This window comes from Catharus ustulatus, chromosome 8 (genome assembly GCF_009819885.2).
Source record: "Catharus ustulatus isolate bCatUst1 chromosome 8, bCatUst1.pri.v2, whole genome shotgun sequence".
NCBI classification, from domain to species: domain Eukaryota; kingdom Metazoa; phylum Chordata; class Aves; order Passeriformes; family Turdidae; genus Catharus; species Catharus ustulatus.
In genome coordinates, this window is record NC_046228.1 from 29,312,881 (window position 1) to 29,337,591 (window position 24,711).

Genomic DNA, 24,711 nt, shown 5'->3' on the forward strand with positions numbered 1-24,711 from the left:
GGGTCAGGTGTTAAATGTTTTAAGCATCAGAGGAAGACCACACAGATCCTCTGAAAGCAGAGATTTGTTTTATTCTAGTGGGTACACCAGCAGATTGATTATAATCCTCTTCCTTGTCGTGGAGCTGATATTTTTGAGCAAAGCAACTGGCTGCTGCTGCCATGAACACCCTCAGGTATTGCTTCCCTTCACAAACTGCAGATAAACATCCTTAATCTGTAATCTATACAGGTTCTGTAAGTCTGACCATGGTGGGAGCTTTTGATGTGCTGCTAAACTGAAAATGGGCATTCACAGAATAAGAAGGGTGAGAGTCCACTGCATTAGCTTCTGTGCCCATAACTGTCTTCAAAACCATTTTCCAAACCACAAAATGCCTGTATCAGTTACCAGTTTCAGAAAGACCTTCCCTTCTCATACACTTTATATCCTTATGGAACGACAGCCAGTGATCAGTGTAAGCAGCTCGTGGCACTGCCAAGCTCTGCTCTTGTGCCACTGACTGCAGTAAAGCCTCAGGATTTCAGCTTGAGCTGCTCCCCTCCTCTGTAAGAGAGCTGCTTGTGCCAGCAGTGTCCTCATTTGTCACACAGTGCACACCCTCTCTTGCCAAGCTGCTCTCCTAGTGCAGCCCTACCCAGACCAGGGGAAAAAAAAAAAAAGCTTCTCTGTACTGGGGCGGGGAAAGAGAGAGAAGCACACAAGTCAAGTCAAGAGAAACCCCCAGCAATGCTGGAGCAAATATTAAATCAGTGACATTTCGTCCACACCCTGCAGCTCCCCACAAAGGGAGAGCAGGCACACTTGTCCTTTCCAAGCTACAGATCTCCAGTACAAAGGCCAGGCTGCTGCAGATCAGTCACAGCACAGAAAAGCTCTATTCCCTCCACCCACAGGCAGCATGGCTCTGGCAGTGAACACCTAGAAGGAGTAATGAGTACTCCAGCCACATCCATTTGAGCTGTTTCAAGTCAAACTTCCCCAGCCGACAGCAGTTTTCATCAAGTCCTTATGCCTAGAGGCAGCAACAATCTGCTTTTCCAGAAGAGAATAAACATATCTTTAGAATTTATTTGCCACAATGTTTGTGGGGGTATAGAGCCTACCTACTTTGATCTCTATGAATGGCATTTTTCATTCAATCTTCTGGTTTGGTCAGTACTCAAACAGAATGTTAAAATGTAATGTTAATGAGTCCGTATTTTAACAAATTTACAAAGATTAGGGAAAAGAGTTTTTCTGTGGAATGGGAAATAATATTAACAAGTCCTTCTGTAACATAACAACAATCCCTACAGATACATTGTCAAATCTCCTGGCACTTCTCAGGGTACATGCACGATTTGCTATGTTCACACATAAACCAACTAAACATACCACTGTCTAACCTGGAAACTTCAGATAATGAGATCATGTCTAGTTGGTCGGATGGTTATTCATTTTTTCTGGAAGTTTTCAGGTAATTCCACAAGAATTGTCATGGGATTAGTGAAGTAAAACGTCAGTAAATTATTGCTGTCCTTCACATGGAGGATATTCCACTTGAGAGAACACAATTCTATTTTATGACAACTTCACATGTGAGGTACCACATTCTTTTTCACAGAACAAATTTAATGCTGAAGCATCCATTTCCTCTTTGAAAAAAGCCAAACCCATAAGATTAACAAAACTCTCCAGACCACAAAAGCCTTCCCAATAAAGCCATAAATTAAGCAGATAAAGCATCCATGAAATATTTATTTGCACTCTTCTGACTAGCTCCAAACCATACTACAGCTTCAGAATTTCATTTGAGTTGTCTGTGGTCAACCTGCAGGTCCAGGATAACATCTAGCTCCACTTCCCCATCCCCTGGATCTCTGCAATCCCTTCATTCTAAGATTGTAGAGAGCAGCCTTGCTGATGTATAGTGAAGTGTGCATAAAAAGACAAAGCAAGAGAAGAGAACAAGAAATGAGACTCCTTTCATCAGGGTGCAGGCATTTCTCCTGACCAAACCCATGCTTTAATGGAGAGACCAGCAGTGGCTTGGAGGCACCCATAAATTCGTGCTCCTTTTTGTTTGCAACACAAAGGTAGTGTCCATAAATCAGGAAGGATTTATCTACGAATTCTGTACAAAGAGGAGATACAGAAACACATTCTTGGACTAGATGCAAAAAAAAAAAGAAAATCCATATTCAATTTTTATCTGGAATGTAAGATTCAGAAATGACAAATTGTTATTAGCAAGGTTTGGTTCATAATTAAATTACACTATAGAAGATAATCTTGCAGACCTCCAACACAGCTATTGATATTCCTCTGGTCAAAACAAACACCACAATGCCTAACCTCTTTTTAAAGATTTAATCCAAACCTGCAAATCAGTTTAGTACCAGTGCAGCTTTTGGGCTAGGACAGAAGGTTATAGGGCAGCTTTAAATGCTGGTGAATGCTCAGGAGCAGTGGAGTGGAGATAAAATCAAGATTCGAATAAAATGCATTAAAAAAACCCCACACATAGACACAAAATCACAGCCTGGTAGGATCTTGCAGCATTCTGACTCTATTTCAAGGGGTGGGAAATGAAGCATTTTTTTTTAAATTTAAGGAAAAAAGGACAAGTTAAAATATGTCATGGCTGGGATATAACTTTAAACCACTATCTTTATATATAAATTGGCTGTGAATAGTCTACTGTCCAGCCAAGGGTCATAGCTCTGAACTACCAAAGACTTGCAAATTCTTCTCCCAGTCTGAATCAGCCAGCACACCCATGGAAGTGGGATGGTTCTTGGCACTTTGAGACACTAAGAACTCTGCTCAGAACAATCAGTCTGCCCATTTCAGCCCACAAACAACACAACAACTGAAGGTTAAGTCTTGTCAGCTGCATGGCAGGCCTGCTAGATTATCATGGCTTTAGTTTGACAGAGTTCAGGTTAACTTAAAATGTTGAAGTGGAAAAAAATACAACCCAACAACAAAATCAGAGGAATTAAGTAGTCCAAATGAAGTATCTGTGTAAAAGCCAATAAAAACAAGTTTCATTTCCAGGACGCAGCAAGGAATCTGAGCCAGGTTTGCCATTTCACTTTTTGCTTGTTTTACTGGAATTAAAACATGGACTTTTAATATGTTTAATTTGTAAACCAACTTTGATGTTTCTAGTTTAGTGGGCCTTGAGCAATTGTTATATTATGAAAGATGAAGGGTACCTATCCAATGTGCTGGGTTTCCTGCCAAAAATTACAAAAACAAGATCAGCCACAGAATACTGAATTCCCTTCTCACCCACAGATGGGAATTCTTTCATAAGCTTACCTCAGAGCAGCAGAGTGCCCCATGTCTATGCCTTGTCTGAGGTTTTATTAAAGAACTTGAAAGGAGCTTTTCAGCAGAATTCTTTCCCACATCACCACAATTCCAGACAGACTGACATTTTGCAGAATTACAGAGAGTGAAGCTGGTTCTAAAACAAAAGCACTGCAAGTGGAAGCTAGGCTTCTCTAATACCTTTCCAGCTTCTTTTAGCCGCTGATGCTTTGTATAGCATTTGCAAACAGAAGCAGATATCTTGGGACAGCTAATATTTTGGATTTTGTGTGTTCATTTGAGTACTCAGTCAGAAACTCCCAGAGGTGGTAGTGACATGGGACTTCCTCAGTGAGAAAGGGGAGCTGGGCTCCAACACTGTCTGAGTGTGAAACAATCCTAGTGTTACATTAGGAGCTATGTCTTGGGGCATTGAAGCATTAGTTTAGAAATATCCTTTTATCAGTATAGTCTGGTTTTTATCTCTGCATCCATACCAGTTTTGTTTTCTAAGAAAGTTTCCAAGAAGTATTACATTCCCAATATTTTCTTTGGGATATGTAATATGTTCTAAATACTGAATTTGACTTTATATTAGAAGTCTGCTAGTTTTCCTTAACAGGAATACTTGGAGAAGGAAGTCAGAAAGTTAAGGAGTCATAAACACAAATATCATCATCCACATGTACATGCAGTGCTAATCTCTTGCACAGTCCATCACTTGACCTGGCACACTGCTGCCAGGTTCACCATGAACAGCAAGGACCACAAAACTGCACTGAGAAGGGGTTTGCTACAACATTTCCTTCATGTCTTTTTCCAAAAATAAATTTCAAGTTAAGCAACGATGATACACTACATCACAAAGTGAAAACAAGAATTACAGTAATTTCACGAATACAAGCCGCACCGTTTTGACCAAAATTTTGCTCCTACACCGGAAATGCGGCTAATACTCAGAAGCGGCCAATGTGTGAATAATTTTCTAACATTTTCAACCTCGGGAGTGCAAACCAAGTCAGTGCAAACTGCAAAGTCAAGCACCTGCCAGTAAAACCCTGCATTTACGCGGTTGTTACAAATTGATACTCTGTTGCGCGGCGGGTGGAGCTGCTCCGTGCAGGCAGCACAGGGGGTGGGGAAGGCGGGGCAGCTCCCTCCTGCTGGCCCCATGGCTCAGAGGAAGGCAAGGGCTCTCTCCTGCTGGCCCCACGGCTCGGAGAAGGTGGGGCAGCTCTCTCCGCTTGGCCCCGCAGCTCGGAGGAGACAGGGGCTCTCTCCTGCTGGCCCCACGGCCCAGGGGCAGGCAGGGGGCTCCGTGCTGCTGGCCCCGCAGCTTGGGGGGCTCCCGTCCCCACGTGCCGCCGCCACAGGCAGGCTCCATCCCCGCCTCCCACTGCCGCCGCGGGTGCCGGCAGGCTCTGTGCCCCTCCTGCCACCACGGGGCAGCGCCGGGCCGGGGTGACCGAGCCCAGCGGTGGTGGCGGCCGGCCCCGAGCGGCCCCGCTGAGTGGCAGCGCCGAGCTGGGCCACCCAGCCCTGTCGGCAGCCCCAAGCCTGCACAGCCCGAGCCGAGCCAGTAAACCCCGCCCTGCCGCCGTTCTGTTACTATTTGGCAACTTTGTTGCACGCGGGTCCTCGCTGCGAACACAGAGCGGTTTATACTCAGGTGCGGTTTATTTATGGACAAAGAACGAAACGTTTGCCAACACCCAGAGATGCGGCTTATACTCAGTGTGGCTTGTATTCGTGAAATTACTGTATATTGACCCAAACCAGGATTCTATCATATTTCTTCCACTACGAGGTTTTCAACAAAGAGGCAAAAAAAGGAATCAAAGTGCTAACAATGTTTTAGAAAATGCCCAAGAAGAGGGTGGAATGTGCACAGTGAGTTCTAAAATAAAAAAGAGGATTTTCAAACCTTCTGATTTTGCTTTCCTGTATCACCAATGCATGGAAAAACACACACAAAATATGAAGTGTTTCACTTAAGGAAAAATCCAGTGGCTTTGCTCTAACAAAGCTTGGCATTGACATATTTAGAGTGGAACAGCTTAGAATTTTCTTCTTGACCTTTTGCTTTTGCACTTGAACATTTTTCCAAATTAGAATTTTAACACTCATGTTTCCTCTCCAGCTTAGGTATATCAATAATATTTACATTGCTAGCTACAAGCTATTATCATTAATTACATATGTGTAAGCAAATATATTTCCAGTTCTGGGTTTCAACCTAACAACTTTTGATTTCTTGCTATCCTAACTTTCTTACCTGAAGGCCATCTGCTTGTGGTTGTGACAAACAAGGGTTCAGGTCAGCAAAAAGCATCTCCTGGTGTTGAAGCAAATACAACAGGAGGCCATTGTAAAGCCTTTGTTCTTCACAAGCCAATGGACTGACAGGAATCCTAAAGGAAGAGGAGATGGATTAATCTCAGGAGCTCTCAGATCAGGGGCTGATCATGAGTGACACGGGGAGCCCTCCCAGTACCCAAGACAATTCAGCAAGCAGCAATAGCTGGGACAGTGCCTGCTGGAGCTTGGTGGGCTCACACCACCAGGACTTTCAGTGGCAGAGCCCCAGCTTTGCTGCGAGGGCTCACACCACAGTGAATCTTGGTGGCAGCACAGCAAAGCAGTTAGAGCCAGTCACTCAGACACGAGCATTGCGAAATCAAGGATGAAAAGGACAGGCAATAAAAGCACCCTATCAATCTGCCACTGCTCACTGGCACTGGGATGGAAAGTGTGATTGCGTTCTACCTTCATTTATGAAGGTGAACTTTGATCACTAGAAGGTCTTATTATCAGAATTGTCTGGGAAAAAAAGCACACATAAAAAACTGCTTCAGTGTATTAATTTATAAATCTACAGACCTATCAAGAAGTGGAAATTCCAGACATTCTCATTAACCATGCTGAGTTTGGGGTTTTTTCTTTCTTGCTTGTTCTCCCCATATTTTGGGGTTTTTTTTTATGAATAATAATTGAATTTTTACTATCTCTGTCAAGTCGGAATAATTAAAAGAATTTTTATACAGGATTCTAGTCTCAACTCCTGAAGGACTTGTGCATTCCCCCATGCCAACAATCCAGCACAACAATTACATAAATGTTGTGCCCTTAGTGAAGCTCCTCTAGCCGTGCTGCACCAACCGAGTTACACCCAGCGCAATATTAATATTTAAACAAGAAATTCATAAACTCTGGAGGCTAATGTGGAGCATGAATACACCAGTCTTCTGTTTGCCAAATGAGTACATTCATTATTCATTTGCAATTTTAAAGTACAAATATACATGTCGGGCCCAGCCCAATTGCTTTCATTCGTGTTCCTCTTTTGTAAACTTACTGTTGTTTCTATAAGGACTTGAGTTTGGGCTCCTTTTGAAAGCAGAAAGTTTAAGCAGAGTTATACCCAGGTACAACGTAGAGAGATTTGCAGGATGAACCACTGTGTCATCAGCTCCTTCTTTAGGAACAGTTAACATTTCTGTTTCTTGGGGCAGACTCAGTTTATCCACAATAAACAAGGTTGCTTGTAAAACCTGGTTGACTGAGCAATAGCCTTTGCTGCATACAATAATCCTAAGAGATTACTCATCACTTACCCAAGCATCAATACCCTCAGCTCACAGGCCAGACAAGAAATATTTTTAGTCCTTTGTCTTCTTTTTCAGCTTCTTTCTTTAGCTTAGACATCTGTTCCTGAATCCATCTCTACCAGTTGTTAACTCCTTATCAGAAGGAGAATTGTACAACATATTTAGGAAGATAAATGGCTCTCAGACCACTCATTGAGTCCTCCTTTCCCTTATTAGCAGCCTGTGTTTGTGTGCCCAGTTCTCATTTCATCCTCAAACAGATCTATAGACTGGGATGAGACAGCTGACTCCAAATATCAATGTCTCATCAGCAGATATTCATGGGTGACAACAAGTGTGCAGTCCAAATACAGAGAATACACTTGGTTTTCTCCTCAGCCACCTTCCACAATGGCTTCCAATTAATTTTGTGAAATAATCAACTTCCTACCTCTTCAGATACTTCTACTCCTATCAGAAACTGCATTGTTGGGGTGACAGTAAAGGGGAACCAGGTTCCCACATTGCTGAATCCAAGCATGTGATCCCAGGAAAAGCAGAGCTACTGAGGTGTATTCTGCACTTCCCTATAAAAGCCCCATAATCAGCTGTAGCACAAATCACAGGAGAACACTCAGTACCAATAAGAAACAAGTAAAACCTGATCATCAGGAATTAGCTACTGGTTTTCTTGAGTGAGTCTAAAACTTTCAAATTTGCTTTGCCACAAAGCACAGGCTAAAAAGTCCACACAAGTCCCTTGCCTTGGCTTTGTCCAGGAGATCTGCCAAGGTTCCCTGCCACCACAGGCTTGCTGCAAATTTACAGAAACAATGAGTCAAAGTGAGCAGAAGCGAACAGCTGACTGGCTGGCGTCTTTGTGCACTTGTGAAAGAATTGCTTACTGAGATCAGAACTAAAAATCTCTTTACCAAGATGAAGCATAACAAAGTATCCATGGAAATGTGAGTAACAGTCAAATCTCTGATAAAAGTATAGCAATACATTCTCCTTGGCATTTACAGATACTGGGACAAAACCAGGAGTTTTCCATTATATCCTCTGACTAGACTTTCAATATAATATCTGTACTAAGCCTTATAATTTTTGTGTTAGAATAACCATAGCTACAAATCACAAAGTATGTGCAGTTTAGGCTTAAAATGTGCAAAGTTTAATATTTTTCTTTTGTGGTCCCAAGGCCCATGAGGGTCCCACATTGTAGCTGCCAAATATTCCTACTCAGTCACTTCAGTGAAACTATAAGCATGACAGGTCTCCACAAATAAAAGTGCCAAAAGATTGAGAGAGGTGATAATCATAGACAGAATTTACACTTGAATATAAATAGATGTTTTTAAAAAAAGGCTTATAAACAACTTCATTTAGTTGTTTAATGTCAAAGAAGGTTAATGTCAAAGAAGGAAGAAGTAATTTCACAAAAATGCAGATTGCCAGAACACACAAAGAACAGTTTTAACCTGCAATGAATTTATGCCATATGTGGAGCTGCTGTTACCTCCAGAAGGTTAATTCCAGCAATTGCATGGAGCACAGATTTCTGCAGATTAGATCTAGAAATGTTTTTTTCCATAACCTTCACATTTACACTGAACAACTATAGCAAATACTATCCAACATGTCTCAATTTCCTACACTCTGGCTGCCAAATGTTTCATAATGTGCCAGATAATTGCACTAATTCTTGCTCTGAAAGACATAAAGGATATTTATGACTTTCCCCTGTGTCAGCAGATATGATTTGCCACAGCTGACTACCTTGAATTTTGCTGCTGTACAGAACAATACCAATGATTTATTCTGAATCATTGAAGGCCTCAGGTCACCCAGCAGGAAGTGGTATAGAGCAATCTCACCAACAGAGCTAGTTTCAAAGCTCTTCTCTCTGCCCAACTACCAAAAAGAGGATTTTTCATAACCCTAGGAGGTAACTGAACAAGTACAGCACCAGTTAAATGTTTTACAAAGAGAACCTGAGCTCCAGATTTACTAGGTTGTCTCCCAGAGCTGGCAAGATCAGAATGACTGCAAAAAGGTGAAGATAACATTTATAGGGCAGACCTACTTCTATTTATGGTTACTGCTGTCTTGACAGGTCACTGGCAGGGAAACCCTATGCTGATTTGCTTTCAAGGCTTCTCAGACAGGTCATTGCCACTAGTGCTCAGTTTAGCACTGAATGTACTTTAAAACCAGACAAAGGCACATGTTCAGAAGCAGCTGAGCCATGTCCCAGAGGAGTGGGACATTTGAAAACTGAAGCAGTTCATCAATCAATAAAGGAGCTTACTGGATGTGTGCAGATACAATAATCAGTGGGCACACATTGGGATAATTTGGGAATGGAGATAAAGTCTTCTTGCACATGTGTGCATGCACAGAAGCCCCAGGTGAGAGCAAATGTCACCTGATGGCAGAAGAGTGACAGTCAGCAAAGTGTTTTTTGAGTAAATGTGGGGGCCAAGGGAGAGCTTATTGGTGAAGGCCTTTTAGCATCAGCCAAAACTTTTAAGTATCACCACAAAACTAATCCAAACACTGATAAATAAACTTCATCTGTCTCCACTCATTTACTAACTTTAGTGTTCAGATATTAACAAACTTGGAGCCTGATTGCAAAACTGCTTTGTTGAATTGCTCCATGGTGAGGCTTTTTTCCCAGAGGACAGAGTGGCACAGCTCCAGCCACACCACATCTTGTTAGATTTGGTTCCCTTGCTGTGTTTTTGTTAAAGATATAAACTTGTATCACGTCCAAAGGTCAAATTCTGGCACACCTAGTAATAAACCCACAGAGCAGGGAAACAGGGCACCTATGAAACAGCAGAAAGGTTTAAAAGTGCAGCTCCCAAAACAAAGCCTGTCATTGATGCTAGGTACCAATTTTGCTGAATAGATACTTTAAAAATTAACTTGGCTTGCCATAAAAAAAAACACTCATTAACAAGGTTTTTTTTACTGCATGGAAGATATTACCTGCTAATATATATTTTTTTTTAAGTATCATTGGCTTATACTTCATATTGATCAGGCATGGCTGTGACCCACTAAAACCAAGATTTACAAGTTGTAACAGGTATAAGTATTTAAACATCCTCCAGTGCCAACAGTGAAAGGGAAAATCCTCCATTATCTGATCGCACTAGGCTGTTCCTTCTTACCACCTTGACTTGCATGACCTGTTGCCCCATCTCCCCTTTTTACCTCCCAATTCGGTGCCCACTCACCATCACCCTACACATGCCTTCTCTAGCTCCAGCCAAGCTCTCACTGCTTGCAAGCCAAGCTGGCTCTGCCTGGATATCAACTTGAATTTTGGCAGCAAGGGCAGAACGAGTTGCTTCTCTTTCATGATAGTAGGGATTCATTTCCCTGCAATCAAATGCTGTTACAAAGTCAATGGGAGGGTGAGCTTTTCAGAATCGAATCCAACAACTGAGTAGCCTCCACAGCTAGCACTTAGCTAAGAAAAGAGAAGTAGTGTTCATTAAACAGCTCTCTAGCCCCCAAGTCTCTTCATGTGTTTTCTTACTTGAGGTTTGGTCTGTCAGTCAGCACCCAACACAATGACAGTGATCAGCCAGCTCAGAACCTGCCACATCTGCCCATAACACACCACATCAACCCTGAACTTACAAAATGCTCCTCGACTATTGGGCACAGAGTTACGACAGACAGCCTCCCTGTGAGGTGTGATCTTGTTGTGCAGTTTAAGGCAGCTGCATAGAGAGGACTCACTTGAACAGAGCAGGTCCAAACACGATAGCCAGGTTTTCCAGAGTCATGAAATTCACTGCACTGAAGGTTGCTACCTTTAACAGGAAAGCAGACAGGAACTGAAAAAGGTTTTGATGGGCTTTGGGTAGGCAGCTGAGCAACTGTCTCAGGTTCTCTATGCATTCTCTTGTGTTAACTTGGTGCTCTGGGAAAAAAAGAAAACAAAATACCCAAACTTATAATATAGATATTCCTCATACCAATACAATTTCATCATAGACATCAGATATAGGAGGAAGGCTTTAAAATATGTTAGAACAAAGCATGAAATAAATAGTCCCAAACAAGGAGTTTGTACACTAGATTTTGACATGTTTTTCACTTATAAATATTTAAGAACCACAGATTTTCCAGATATTGATTTTTACATTCACCGTTGCTGATATTTTTCCTCTTGTGCTAGAATCACCCAGCACTTGCTGCTTTCCTAATGAAATTGCAGGCAGGAGTCATGTACCCAAATCCTCAAAGCTGCCTTGAAAATGGTACAGGGTTGTCAGCCTTGACTCTCCCAAGAGATTTTACAAGTGCTGTATGATTCTCATTAAGAGCAATGAGAAATTGTCCCCTTTCAGCCCCACATCATCTTCATTTCCTGACTAATTGGTAGCTCTCAGACTCCAAACATCTTTGCTCTATAAATACGCAACTGTAGTTACACAAGAGATGCTTAAAATTCTAAATTGGGGATACTTAACATTTTCTTCGTTGTCATTCTTCAAAGAAGGGTAACAAGGCAGAAAATGGGCACGCAAACAACTCCATTTGATCAGCAGTTCTGTATCAGCAGGATAAAGCCTCCTGGTTACTAGAATCGAGATGACAGCCCTGCTCAATAATTGGCAGCTGATGCTCAAATTTGCCATAGATCACCAGGACACATCTGTGTAGCTTTGACGTTGTTTGTAAGCAAATCATGCCCTTGAGGGTAATTTTAGCCCTAAAAAACACATTCTGTGCAGGCCAAGGCCCGGGGTACTCAGCTGATTAATGAGAGAAATGGAAAAGAGGATAAAAAGGAAAAAATAATTTAAAAAAAGAACAGTGAGACTGTTCAGGGAAGAACAAACAAGGCACTTGCAAAAGCCCCATAGGTCTTTCTGCTTGGATTTTACAGTTCACAAAACTGCTTCCTTTCTCTTTCTTTGTAAGCTCCTATACAGGCACTTCAAACAAAAGCAGCCTGCAAAGTAACCCACAAAACCCACCTATTTGTATGCAAACACCTGAATTAGTTACCAGTCAAAATCACCGGACTGGCTGAGAACAGAGCTCAGACACTACAGGCATGAATGGGGAACCAGGCAGTAGAGGCTGCTGGGGGTGTTCATCTGGGCTTTGCATGCTGCTCCACACGCTGCTGTCCAAGGTTATAATGGGACTGTAAAATAAATGCTAACTAAAGTTCTAAATAAGAACAGTGATGTGCAGAAAAACCTCCTTTACCAGAGAAGGTTAAATAAAAAAGAGGCAGTGGCTATATAAAGACACAAGCAGCATTATGGTGGTGATTACATTAAAACTAAAAATATTTTTCTCAGTAACTAGAATGGTGTACAATTTAAAAAAGGAAGCATGCAGAAAAGGAGCTTTCTCAAAGAATACAGGATTGGGTTGCAAGGTTCATCACCACAGGAAGGAAAGGAAGCCAAAAGACTTTGTGAATTTTAGAAAGACTGTAAACAAGTTCATAGATGCCTGGTCCCTCCAAAGAAATTAAATATCAGTCTCAGGTTAAGGAAACCCAAAATCTTGTTTATGGAAGGTGCAATGAACACATTATCTGTTGCTGTCAGAGAAAGAACAGAATCTTGGAAGGTGTTTATTCTGTACCTTGGAAAGTTTTTAGCAAGCCAGAGCAAATATTGTCTGGAAAAACAGCAACTGGTAGTTCTTTCAGAAAGAGCTTCAGGAGACTGGCCACAGAATCAACATCCCCATCATTAATAAGGTCTACTTTTTCCCCTTGATTGTACTTCTGCCTCAATTCCTTGATTTTATTTGCTGAGCCACCAATTCGAAATATGCCAACACGCTGCAGACCTGTGTAAGAAGTACAGAACAGTAAGCAGTGCTTGCTTTACCACATCTTAGTCATAAGGAGTTCAAAAAGCAAGAGCTCCTTTAAGAACACACAATAATTGTAAATAAGGATTTTTCAGCAATTACAGCTGAAAAGCACAGCTTAAACAAAGACTATCAGTTTCCAAAAGCCAAGCAGGAAGAATATGAACTTACCAAATACCTCCAGGTACTCCACCATCTGTGTCACAAGAGAAGGAACCTCACATTGCTTCACATCCTGTACAAGTGTTTCCAGAGGAACACCAAATGTGCTTCTTTCTCTGCTGAGCTGTAGATCTGGTGAAACTTTATTTGTTGTGTGCCTAACTTGTATAGAAGAGAATGACTTCTGGGGAATAAAAGCAGGCAAGTGATAAACAATGACTGGCTTACATTATTTTAGCCTCCAAAGATCTACAACTTCAGTAAAATTGTTGGGGTTTTTGTGCTATCTTAGGACAGATTTTATTTCTCGTGTATATTCTTACAATACTAATATTCTTCTGTAGAGCTGAGACAAGGCCTGTGATGGGGTAAACTCCAGTGAAGCCCCCTCACCCCTATTGTCAGGGGGAACAGGGTTTTGTCTTGAGGGGGATGTGCTGCTCAGGACAAAGGGGTCACCACCCCTCAAAAGAGCCCCAAAAGTCAGGAAAAAGCTGACCCCGTGCTGATGCACAGCTTCCAACCCCGTGAAATTTGTGAATTTCTACCTAATTCCTGAGGATAAAAACATGCAAGATTCATGAATGAGCCAGAATTGGAATTCAGGGGACAGCCATGGCACAAGCCTTGGAAAGGGCTCCTTTCTGCTCATGCACTCATTCCAAATTTCTTACCCCAACAACTGATGCAAAAGCATGAGAAATCACAAACAACTTGCATTTTCCATCCTGTCTGATGAGGGGAGCTGTTTGTTCATCCTGCCGGGGCTGGCAAGTGTGTGGGCTGTGCTGGGGGGCTCTGTGAGGACAGGAGCTGCCCTGGGGGGCACAGCCAGCTCTGCAGCCCCACAGGGCTCCCTGGGGGGTGTTTGGATATATATATATATATATTACATATATTCAAGAATAATACCCTGCAGGAATATTTAAAAGGGGAAATTGGTACTCTGAAGGGAGTCCTGGCTGCTCTGTCCTCTTTCCCACCTCCCCTAAGCCCTTCGTTTGCCTTACAGGGAGGTGCCACTACCCACAATAATTGCTGCAGTTTTTCCTTGTGTTCCTACCAGGCAATGAGATCAGAAGTCCAAACCAAGAACACCTAGATTTATCATTTCTTCACTAGGACTATTTAAGCAGTATCTAAAAGGCAGATTTTGTTTTTTTTTAATTGTTGCATTATCTCAATGCATTGTGAAACCAGCTGTTTCTTCAATGTTTCTATTACTACGTTTTCAGAAGGAAAAGGCAAAGATTTTCCTATGGTTTTGGAGTTGAACTGCCATAGTGAAGCTGTTTTTGACACATGCCTGCAGCAAAGCCACAACCTGGAGCTCCAAGACAGCCCTGCTGCCATGGCAAAGGCACACACAGCACTCAAAACACCCCATCCCATTTTGCTCTTTCAGTATATAGGAAAGCTTAGACTATGATGTTAGCATTACGGCATGAATAGTTACCTAAAAATAACAAATATTAGCATGCACTAAGTGTATTTTGCAGCATTTTTGTATATAAGCTGTGAGGTGTTACAAAAAGCCTCTAAAATACCTGTGTACCATTACTCTAACTCCCCCCCTTCCCTTTTCAGATGCAGCTTTCTGAGAAAGGAGGAAGGGTGTGAGAAAGCACCGAAGAAGCCAGACTGAAGTTCACTTACGCAGATGGAGAGGGAGGCGCCTGCTCCCATGTTAGTCTGCAGCAGGGCCAGTATTTCAGTATTTCAGCTGTGCTGCTCACAAGGCACCTTCACCTTCCCCTCCACAGAGCCCGGCCAAAGCTGACTGCAGCCATTGGGCTGCTCCTCTGCAATTAACTTATCCCATTATAATTGCCAGGCATCATCTCCATCAGCAGTTTCCCTCCGGAGCTGGTGGAAGGTAGAAATTAACTCCTAGTAAAAGCAGATTCCTTGCAGCAGTACTTCCCTCTGGAGCACCTTGCACAAGCTGAGGGCTGTGTTACCACCAGGAGATGTTTCCATGGCACCTACCACACACAGTGCCACAGCTTCCCAAGCCATGCTGATCCTGGGCCTGATATTTGCTCTTGAGTGGGTTTTTGCAGTGCAGGTTTGCAGATACTGCTATTGCCTGCTGTCTCTTCTGTCTGCTACAGCAGCAAGGAAAATACTATGAGAAGGCTTTCTGTGTACACATTATAGCTACTTGCTTACATAACACATGCACAATCATTTTGGCCAACACATGGGCAAGGATCCATCCAATTTTTTAAATATGAATATGCAATTAAGCCCAACAACCTTTATAATTGTTTCAGATACAAAGCCTATCCCGGGAAATAAATCATAAACAAATAATGTTGCAGTAAAATCCAACTGGGGGAGATTTTTAAACACAAATTTAGTAGGTACACATGAACCAGAAGCAAAACACACAAGGCAAAAAAAGATAGAGATGCTGAGCCAGATTCCCTTGGTGGAGTACTAGAAAAGCAAGACTCACTCCAACACCACACCAGTGCAGCACAAACAGCAGAGATGGTTCCCTCTTCCTTAGCAGAAGGAATGTCACTTAAAAACCAGCAGAGAATTCTTGCCCACTTACCTCTCCACAATTTCCCACAATGATGTCTGAATAATGCTGTTGTTTAAGGTTTTCTTTCTCTACCTACAGAGCTAGCCCCAGAAAAACCTACATCCACCTCAGCACCCCACAGGCTCAGCCTGGCATATCTCTGCAGACAAGTTCCATCTGTGCCCACCACCACAGCTGTGCCTGTTCAGCGTGGGCTCATCTCTGCAGACAAGCTGCATCTGTGCCCACCACCACAGCTGTGGCTTCTCAGCCTGTTCAAGCTGCTGGGCCCACAGGAGTTCCTGGGGCTGCTGGTGCTGTATCCCCAACACTGCCAAATGTGACTGCTAAAAGAGAGAAGAAAGTTGCTGGCCCTCCCAGACCAGCAGTGTGATGCCCTCTTGCAGCAGTTCTGTGGCTGGGAGGGTCATTTTGGTGGGACACCCCCTCCCTGCTGCATTCAATCCTCTGCCCTCCAGCCACCCTAGGCAGTGCTTCCCCACCCTCCCACCCTTTATTGCTGTGTTTGCAAGGCAGCTGGAGCACGAGCAGCCCCCCCACCTTTGCTGGGGCCCTTTGGGACAGAAAAAGAGCAATACACACTCAGAGTCCCCTTAGCTAACCATGCCTGCGAGCCTGCAGCACTCTGCACTCTGTAGAAAAACACATCACAAAAAGGCCTGTGCAAAACCTATAACATTTTTTAAAAAAAATTTTTACTCTCTAACTCTTTGCTCCCTGGCCCAGAGCACATTTTCAGTTTCCATCTTACTAGATGCCACAGGAGTCATCCTGCTGACATGTCACTCCCCCCTGCTTCAGCTGAAGGTGTAAGCTGTAGCCAAATACCTTTCAAACCAACAGATTCTCCACCTGAGCAGCAAACACAAATTTTATCTGTTGACTCATGCCAGGGCAAACAAAGCAGCAGCCACTGCAATCAACCTCTTGGTCTCGATTGCTCCCCTGACTTTGATTATTGAAGAATTTGCTTTCAAGTGCTGCCTGCAGACTCCAGCAAGGCTCAGGAAGATGCAGACACCCAGCTCCCTGGAAGCCCGCAGCAGCTAGAGGGCACACCAGGCTTGCAGAGAGGGAGTCCTGCAAACCCACTGCAGACGTGGCAAGGAGCCCCACGCCCTGGGCAGGGTTTTCCTTTCCTACAAAACAGCAGGGGCCGACCGGAGGGATGATTTCTCCTCGCATCGCAGCTGTACAAAGAGCAGGAGGCTGTAGGTAGCACAAATTAAACAGAAAACTGCTCATACTGTGGAGCTGAAATTCCAGCCCTTCCTTCACAACCTCTGGATCAAAGTCAACCCCTGCGGGATTTCAAGTGTATGAAAAGGATGTGTGGTGCTTTGAGAAGCCACCTGGACTTCAAGGGCCACATCTGAATTAAAACCAAAGCTTTTGGTCTCAGCTTGTGAGGAAAGGCAGTGCCCCAGCCCTGGTGTGTGGGGGACAGCACCAGGGGCTGCCCTTGGACCCTCTCACTGGGGCTGAATGGGCTGCTTATGAGGGTTGCTGATGTCTCAAAAAGATAGAGAAAAGGTAGACACCAAAGGAAAACAGAAAAGTTTAAGTTTATTCCTTAGAAAACTAGGTTTTATCCAGCAGCATTAGAAACAGCAGGATCCCTGTGAGAGAGGGCAGAGGTAAATCCACTGTCAGCAGCAGTACAAAACAATAGCAGCAAGAAAAATTAACTGAGGCTTCATGGTTCATTGAAGTTTTCCTTCAAAGCAGCGAGCAGCCTGCTCTGCTAACTTGGTGATCTGTGTCTCAGCCTCAGGAGTCTCCAAGCATCCAGCCAAGGAGGAATGGAAGCCCTTGCTGGGGGGCAAGAGCCAAGCAGGCAGTGCATGTCCCGCAGGGAGGCTGCAGGGGGATGTGATGTGGGCAGTCTTGCCCTGGCCCACACCCAGCTGGAGAGGCTCTGGTGGCTCTGGATTAGAGCAAGCACCAGGGCAAGCAGCTCTGCTGATGCCAGCTGCAGGCCTGGAGAAGGCACTGTCATACTGTGATACATCACCTGCACCACCTCAGCCTTCAGAACCCTTGGGAGCTAAGCGCATAAAACATCCCTGAATTATCACGAAAAGCAGTCAGGACTGCCATATACAGCTGAGATTCCATCAGACAAACCTGTATTACTGGCTTTGAAAGAAGGTTTGCATCTCACACGCAGCGTTTGTATATTTTATCCCAATTCATCATGAGCCACTCTAAACAGTAAACTTAATAAATTCTGAAAATTTGCATATTTTATAGTATAAGGACCTGATAGATAAACTATAGGGCTTCTCGAGCAAAAGGGAAAAATGGAAATAAGAACTACAACCAAGACATAAAGAGACATGGAAAAATGTATCTCATGTTAGGTAATCATTGGCAAGAAATGAGGCATCTCTCTCTCTTGCTTACTACAGTATCAATGTAAGTTTTCCTACATTTTAGCTGGTAAAAATCATAGCACAGACATAAGGACTGGTTGCCACATATCCTTAATCACAGCAATCTGATTGCCAAGCATGCCTACTGGCCAAGTTAAATTATCAGCCAGGAAGAGTTGCTGTCCTGGCAAGAAAGGAGCTTTCCCCTGCTGCTTCTTGCACTGCTTTTTGCTTTGCCTATGGGAAGAGCACACAGGCCACACCACCTCCTGCCAGGCGAGCCCTTGTCAGCCCAGCAGTGTCCCCTCTAACTTCATTTCTGCTCACAGCTGCTCAGGGGTCCTCTCTGGAAGTGGATGCCCAAGGGCAGAGATGGATGTGTCTGCAGAGCCAGTGCCAGAGAGGCACAGGGGAGCTGCCCCTTCTCCACCAGCCAGGCTCACATGAGTCCAGAGCTGTGCCTGAGCAGAGATCCCCTGAGTCACGGCAAGGCTCCTTCCTACTGTAGGCACAGCACCTGGCAGGCGTGGAGCTGCTTCTCCCTATCTGAGCCCATCTCTGGCAAGGGATGTGTTGGTGTCCTGAGGTGGCTCAGCTGAGCCTGTTTGGAGGCAGCTAAACTACAGGCATGTGGAGAACTGCCCAATGAAACAGCAGGAGGCAAACGCTAAGACTCCTTGCTGGCCTTATTTTTTTTTTTGTCTTCCCAGCCCATTAAACCTTCTAGCATCATCTTTCTTTTAAAGGCTTTTGAAAAGCCTGCAGAAAGCTGCACCATTCCTTGGCAGTTCTGCAGAACTGAAAGTGACTGGCAGGCAACAGGTCAATAACTGTCAGTATTCCTCTTTTGGCATGAAATGTCATGAAGGTTGTTTTGGAGCCTGCCTTTCTCTGCTTCCTGCTTTGAATTTCATTTTCTTCCTCTAATCTCCACCTGGCACTTAAACCTTTTCATTTTCTTGATGCTGTTCCAGGGAAAACAAGTCAGCATTCAAAATGCAGTATTGCTTCATTATCTAAAGGCGCTATCATGCTCTTGTTGCTAAAGAGCAGAACATCAGCAAAAATAGCCAAAAGCTGAAAATTATCATAACAAAGCAAGTAGAGCTCTTTTTCAGGCCCTACAAATTATATAAAGTATGTATTTCGATTATATTTCATTCTGTATCATGAAATTGGCTGATTCCAGGTTTATTTCTCTAAGAAACAGAAGATTAAAAGAAAAACACAAAGGAACACAAGATTTCTGCAATCATGGTTTGTTCCATGTCTGCTCATTTTCAAAGGGAATTTGAAATGTTGGATTAATTTCAGCAAAAAGTTGCAAGTACCTGGCCAGTTTTTGCATCCCAAATCATGCTCCCGGGAAGACAGACTTCCACGAGGCTCCATCCACAAACTGCTGCTGGTTTCTGACAGCTTCCCACAGCTGAAGGGAAACTCAGCTTCAGCTCCAGACAGATCATGGTATATTAATCTCTTGCTGAAGCAAGGATCTCTGGCATCATATGCTGCCATTTTTCATAAATAATACAGTTTCAACACAAAATTGCCTCTTTGAAGAGCTGTAAAGAAGTAAGACAGGATTAGTCCTTACCTCCTCTCTGGCTTGTACAGTACCTGAGATGGGGATTAAAAAAAAAATTAAAAAAAAATAAGCAGTACACTAAGTAGAGGCTTCAGCATCCTCTTGGACCATGGACACTGCCCTAACTGCCCATGTAAAAGCCAGGCAAAGGTAGTTTTTCATTTCTATTTCTCCAATGGCATAGAACAGCTCCTTTACTGGCTCATTGCAAAAGAGTTGCTGCTATTATGTTCAATAAGCTCTGCTTTACACAGTCTTGTGATACTGCTTCTTGAGCAAAATTAGAGAAAACTCAAAAAAAGACCCTCAAAATGCAGACCTTCCCCCAGAGGAACTGAGATGGCAGCAGCATCTCTATCAAGCTCCCCAGCTTCAGATATGATGAAACTCTCTTTGAAGTTATTCAGTCTGTCATATGAAAATTCAGGTCTCCTGCTTCTGAAAAAACAAGGTAATGGTCTGCTCAATGGGAATTTCTTCTTCCCATCTCTTTCTCCCATGAATGTTTTTGGTAACTGAAATTCATACGCCCAGAAGAGTGTTTTCTTAACTGCTTCATATCATGGATATACCAGGGAGGCACCAGATAGTCTAACCTAGTCTCACAAATATATTTTTTGTTCCCCACTTCTTCACAGCACCTCCACATGACTCTGTTTAACTTGAAGCAAATGTTATTTAATTAAGCATTTTTCTGATCTCTTGCACAACCTCATACAAAGTCTCTATTGTAATTCACAGAATCTGAGATGCCAGATGATTTTAGTTATCCTAGTATGGGGAGATGGTCCCCCAAGTAATGTAAAGCAGGGATACAACCACTCCAACCCAGGGACATTTCAATTAAAAAGCAAAGTAATTTGATTCCAACGGACAACAGCGTGATCTAATCCAACCTGATATGTATGTCATGTACCAAAATTTAAAGTTATAACCACAAAAACCCACACAATTCAGATAAAATCTGTAAATACAGAGTTGGTCAGAGCACTGGCCATTTACAAAAGACAAGGAGTAGGTGTTCATCTTGTTACTCAGCTGCATCTAGTCTTTGCTGTTAATCACTGAAAACATGTTTACTTTCCAAGAGGAGCTGTGTGTGACATGGGTAAGGAGGGAAGAGGTTAGGCAGATGATTTTACAGCCTGCAACGAGAGAAACGAGTGAGGAAAAGACATTGATTTGAATTAGGTGAAACTGAGTTTGCAAGTTTAACTGTGACCAGGTAAGATCAAGGCTGGAGCCAAAGGCAGAGCAGAGCATTTGTGGCAGTCACACTGCCTGCATAGGCAGCTCACTCAGGAATTGCCCCGACCTTCTTCCCAGCCCTGCAGCACACCACAGCACGCTGTGCCAGCAGGCACGCCTGAGCTCACACTGCAGGAGCATCCAGCTGATCTTGGGTAAAATGAAAGAAAAAAGCAATTTCAGAGGTTCTGTGAGTGCATTTACATCAACGCACTCACAACAATGCAGCTGGATGCCTTAAGCACTTTGACTGGCAGAAAACACAAAAGTGTGGACTGGAAAACCACTGTACCTAATGCCTGTCCAGCAGCACGGGGACTCAGTCAGGAGTGGGTGCAGGGCTGCTCCCCTGAGGCCTCCTGAGGCACATGGTAAACACCTGAGCATTCCATGATATCCTCGTGTCACACTAAGTGAGCAGACTGGAGGGGGCTGCGTGTTGGCCTCACACTCCAGCCATGTGTTCTCCTCCCCCTCACAAAACTGCAACAAACACAGCACAACAACTGCACCTGATATAAGAGACCCAAAGAGAAGACAGCACAGCAGGGAGACCCCAGAGCTGCAGGATCTGTCCTGTCTGAGCTCTTCCTTATCACACATGCACAAGACTCCCTTTCCTCAGTAGATGAAGCCTCTACATCTGCAGGCAGAGTAGAGAGAGCTGCATACATACAAGTTATATTTTATTCTCTTTCTATAGCTCTGGCCAAGAACTTCAGCAAATTCCTTATTTCAGACATCTGGGCCTCTAGTTTCTGAAAACATGAAATGACACTAGGGCTAATAAAATCTGCTTGGACTGATGTGATTATTTAATACTAATGAAAAGAGCCCCAGCAAGCAAGTATTGCACACATTGAAGACAGATGAGTAAAGCTGACCAAATACAGTTGTGAGAAGCAATGGACACACTAAACAAAACAAACATAAGATGCTGCTGCAGAAAATGTGAGGACATAAAAGAAAGCAGTCAAGCCTTCCTCACAGAGCCATGGAAGTGACAACAAACCAGGAACAGCAGCTACTCTGAGAAACTTGAAATCACTGTGTCATAGCAGAGAGTTTAAACTAGAGAATCTTTAAAGGCCCCTTCCAACTAAAATCATTTTGTGACTTAGTTCCTGCAACAAACTCATTAAGTTTAGCATGCTTGTATCACCTCTGTTTAAAAGCCAACATTTCAAAGAAGAAATACCTTTATCCCTCTCCAAAAAAATCTAAGTGGATTTCGGTAATCAGAGAGCATACTGACACATTTCTAAAGACTGTTTCTTATATGAAGACTGACAAGTCTTTAACTTGGCACTTCAACTTAATTGAGTCTACAGAAAAACATCACTTAAATGAGTCCCCAGAGTTTGAGAAATTCTGTTTCATAGGAAATCAACTTTTTCTACTTTCTCTGTCCTGTTCAACTGGAATTCTGTATAATTTCCAATTTTGCCATTTTTTATCTGGCTGGTATCATGCTCAGCCCAACATATTCACCATGTGTATATGTGAAAGGCCCTCCTGAATGACCTGAGGTGAAATGTCTCTCCAATAAAACCACACCTCTGTGTCAGTGTAATGTTACACAAACATCTCCATCGATTTTTATAGCCCTTACTCAGCACATTGTCCAACGTCAGTGCTGGATGCAGGAATCCAGGATCAGCATGATGTAGACAAATTAACAGCTACCAAAGGAATGTAATCTCTTTCTGCAGCTAATAATAAAGCCCATCAATTCAGCAAGGCACAGAGTACACTTTAAATCTAATAATATTTCACAGTTTCATTTGTCTTGTGTTTCGGCAACTATGATAAACTTTCATAGGATCAGCACATTAGAAGATAAATGTTCTGTTCATGACTGAATCCATAGTAACTGAATAATTTATGCAATAAACAATAACATTTTCTTGCACAATAAAGAGTAATTACTTAAGCATCTCATTCTGTCTGTTCCAGATGTTTTTCAGGGACTATAAAACCCAAGACACTCCAGAATCCTACATGGCAGAACTCTTTACCTACCTCTACCACCTCTACCTACCCCTGCCACTCAGTCAATGCTACTTTTCAAGCAAATAAGGCACAGATTATCACATTGTACCTGTCCTGCCACCCTCTAAAAACCATTTGAATATATGGGCTCATGATTTGAATGAAGCATGAAGACAGAAGGAAAGGCTCTCAGATAAAATGTGAGTTGCAGCATCTCTGGAAATACCTTCTTGGAGAGGAGCCCTGCAAAACTGGAAAAGTAAAACTCAAAACATCAAAATCTTGGTCTTGTTTATCAATTAAAGCCACAATTAATAAAATCACAGTGCTCAGCTGGCTGGGGCAAGGAGTTCTAGCACATGTTGCTTGCAGTGGCAAATAAAATTCTTCAGCAGTCAGGGCTCTTTCCTCACTGCTGGGTAGGGTTACATCAGGAAACTGTTGCAGATCACTAGCCATATTTCCACACATATCAGGCTGCCTAATAATAGACTCAATTTCCATTGCAAGAGCGTGCTACATACCACTTAATCATTTGCATCAATTCCAGCTGTGTTTTTTCAGACCGACCACTAATTTAACATCAGTTTCATATTTAAAGAACTCAGAATGGATTGTTGGCAAGGAGTGAGCTTTTAAAAGATGAATCTGAAGGCATACATGCCCTGATCATACCTAGGATATCCCCACAGTTTCTTTAGGATGTGTAAAACATGGTATTACTTTTATAGATACACGGTGAAATATGACTACAGCTGCCATAAGACCACATAAAATGGGTGCAAATCCATATCAGATACCCAAGACTACATTTTAAAACTGGATTTGCATTTATGACTGTCCAGAATACTCAATATTCTTTCCATATGCACTGAATAAGCAATCCAGGAAGAAAACCCACACAGTAGTTACACTCAGCTGACAAATGGAAGGAAAAAAAAAATAAAGAGACAAACTGACTGTATCTTTGTCACGTTTTAATACAAACTAACTAAGTGAATCACAGAAAGGGGAACCAAGTCAATGAGCGAATCTCAAAAGTCAGCAAAAACTGTTTGAAACCAAGCTGGATTTTCCTGCCTTGGACCAGACAAGGGAACATTTCTTGCACAGAGGTTTGCCCCACTTAGTTGTTGCATCCCTCTTGCTTAATGAGGTGTGCAAACACAGTAACTCTGTGCACAGCACTTCCCTACACTACAGGTTACATGCCTGGCTTTTATCTTGAGAATTATTAATGAGCCAGAATCATATTAGACACACGAAGCCCATAGCACTGCTGAGAACTACTTGGGCATTTGCAGGCAGCCATGCAGGATTTACAGACTCCACCTCACCCAAGCCTTGCAACACACTCCACTAAACATCAAACCTACAGCAAGAAGTCAAAGCACACAGGATGTGCCACCCATGGATAGATTTCTGTCACTGCTACACAGCAGCAACCAGACACAGCCTTGGCATGAGAGCAGCTCTGTAAGCCATTGCACAGGGTACACAGGGCAGCGCAGAGCCAGTTGAGTCACCCTGCCTTTGCTGCCTGGCTCAGGAAAAGCTTCACCATCACACAGTGCTTCCCTAGTCATGCCAGCAAAACCCAACACGCACACCGGGGTAGCCTGCAGCTAGAGAGGCAAGAGGTTTCAAGGGCTCTCTCTTCTCTGACTTGTTTGGCGTTCAAGTGTTGCAACTCTTTCCTCATCAGTTTTCTCTGAACCTCTTCTGTAGCCCTCCCCCATGCTTTTTCTTGCTCTCTGTTACTGACTTTTCTTGTTGCATCCATTCCAAAAAAGGACAGCAGAGATGACATTGCTGTCACAATTTCCCCTTTATAATCAGATTTACCTTGTTAATAGCCCTATTAAGCTTTCTGCAGCAGCTTCAATCTACTGAACTGTGGCTGTGTAAAAGAGAGGCCCCCCCAGGACCACCAGACTATGGGTGCCTTGCTTAGAACCACTCACCTGCGGGCTTCAGTGAGCATCTCTCCAACCTCGATATAAAGATTATGCACTTGCACAACCAAGTCAGCACTTCCTG

At 43.1% G+C, this 24,711-nt stretch overlaps 1 protein-coding gene across 8 annotated transcripts in view; it reads right to left on the minus strand.

The window, feature by feature from the left end:
- The window catches only part of FAM13C (family with sequence similarity 13 member C), a 120,364-nt gene extending 105,506 nt beyond the window's left edge, over positions 1 to 14,858 (minus strand). For 3 of the 8 annotated variants that reach the window (XM_033066542.2, XM_033066547.2, XM_033066539.2), the window contains exons 1-5: positions 14,571 to 14,849; positions 12,924 to 13,098; positions 12,519 to 12,728; positions 10,647 to 10,830; positions 5,576 to 5,711 (exon numbers count right to left, since the gene is read on the minus strand). In XM_033066542.2, the coding sequence (XP_032922433.1) occupies positions 5,576 to 5,711; positions 10,647 to 10,830; positions 12,519 to 12,728; positions 12,924 to 13,098; positions 14,571 to 14,600 (735 nt within the window). In that variant the 5' untranslated portion in view covers positions 14,601 to 14,849. Of the gene's footprint in view, positions 1 to 5,575; positions 5,712 to 10,646; positions 10,831 to 12,518; positions 12,729 to 12,923; positions 13,099 to 14,570 lie in introns of all 8 variants that reach the window. The other 5 variants (XM_033066546.2, XM_033066544.2, XM_033066541.2 and 2 more) reach the window with 4 other exon arrangements.
- Between the last annotated feature and the right edge of the window lie 9,853 nt (positions 14,859 to 24,711).